This window comes from Pygoscelis adeliae, unplaced genomic scaffold (genome assembly GCF_000699105.1).
Source record: "Pygoscelis adeliae isolate BGI_AS28 unplaced genomic scaffold, ASM69910v1 Scaffold637, whole genome shotgun sequence".
Lineage (NCBI taxonomy): Eukaryota > Metazoa > Chordata > Aves > Sphenisciformes > Spheniscidae > Pygoscelis > Pygoscelis adeliae.
In genome coordinates this window covers 139,702-140,639 of record NW_008825168.1, presented here as the reverse complement: position 1 = coordinate 140,639, position 938 = coordinate 139,702, and the positions used below count along the sequence as shown (strand labels likewise).

Sequence of the window (938 nt, the reverse complement as noted above, 5' to 3'; positions counted from 1 at the left end):
GCTCTGCCCCACATGTGGGGCTCACACATGCCGTGTGTGTCACGTGTCGGTGTGCGTGCAGGGTCCCTGGGCGGGCAGATGGCTAATCTGCTGGCAGTGGAACCCTGTCAGGCTTTAAATGAGATCACGCCGAGTGCCCTAATCCCCCCCCCGGGGTGTGTTGGGATGGGGCCAGGGGGGCTGTGGCCTGGGAGGGAGTGATGCTGCCTGGCTGCTGAGTCACTAAAAGCGCTGGTTCTGCTGAAACCGTGCTGGCGTGCTCCCCTCCTCTTCCTCCTGTGCCAGGGCTCCCACCCCTGAGCCCTGCGGTGGTGGAGTGCAGCCCTTGGGGGGTGGCAAGAGCCAAATGCATTTTGCAAGGGGAGGAGGCGGTCCCTGGGGACATGGGGACATGTCTGGGGTGACGTACGCAGAGTCCGGCCGTGACTTCCCCTATCCCTGCAGGTGGGCCCCGCCGGGTCCCAGTTCGGTTTGTTGGCCTGCCTCTTTGTGGAGCTCTTCCAGAGCTGGCAAGTGCTGGAGAAACCCTGGAAAGCCTTCCTCAACCTCTTTGGCATCGTCCTCTTCCTCTTCGTCTGCGGCCTCTTGCCGTGGATCGATAACATCGCTCACCTCTTCGGCTTCCTCAGCGGCCTCCTCCTCTCCTTTGCCTTCCTGCCCTACATCACCTTCGGCACGGTGGACAAGTACCGCAAGCGAGCCATGATCATCGTCTCCTTGCTGGTCTTCGTGGGGCTTTTCGCCTCGCTGGTGGTCTGGCTCTACGTCTACCCCGTGAACTGGCGCTGGGTGGAGTATCTCACCTGCCTGCCCTTCACCAGCAAGTTCTGCGAGAAGTACGAGCTGGAGCAGGTCCTGCACTGACCCCGCCGGCGGGGACGGGGCTGGGAGAGGCGCTGGCGGTGATACTTTCCATGAGGGGGGGTCTTCACCCGCCT

At 62.8% G+C, this 938-nt stretch overlaps 1 protein-coding gene across 1 annotated transcript in view; it reads left to right on the top strand.

Moving 5' to 3' along the window:
• Positions 1-864, top strand: part of RHBDF2 (rhomboid 5 homolog 2 (Drosophila)) — a 24,061-nt gene extending 23,197 nt beyond the window's left edge. The window contains exon 16 of the mRNA XM_009328907.1: positions 445-864. Within this exon, the coding sequence (XP_009327182.1) occupies positions 445-864 (420 nt within the window). The remainder of the gene's footprint in view (positions 1-444) is intronic.
• The last annotated feature ends 74 nt before the right edge of the window (positions 865-938 follow it).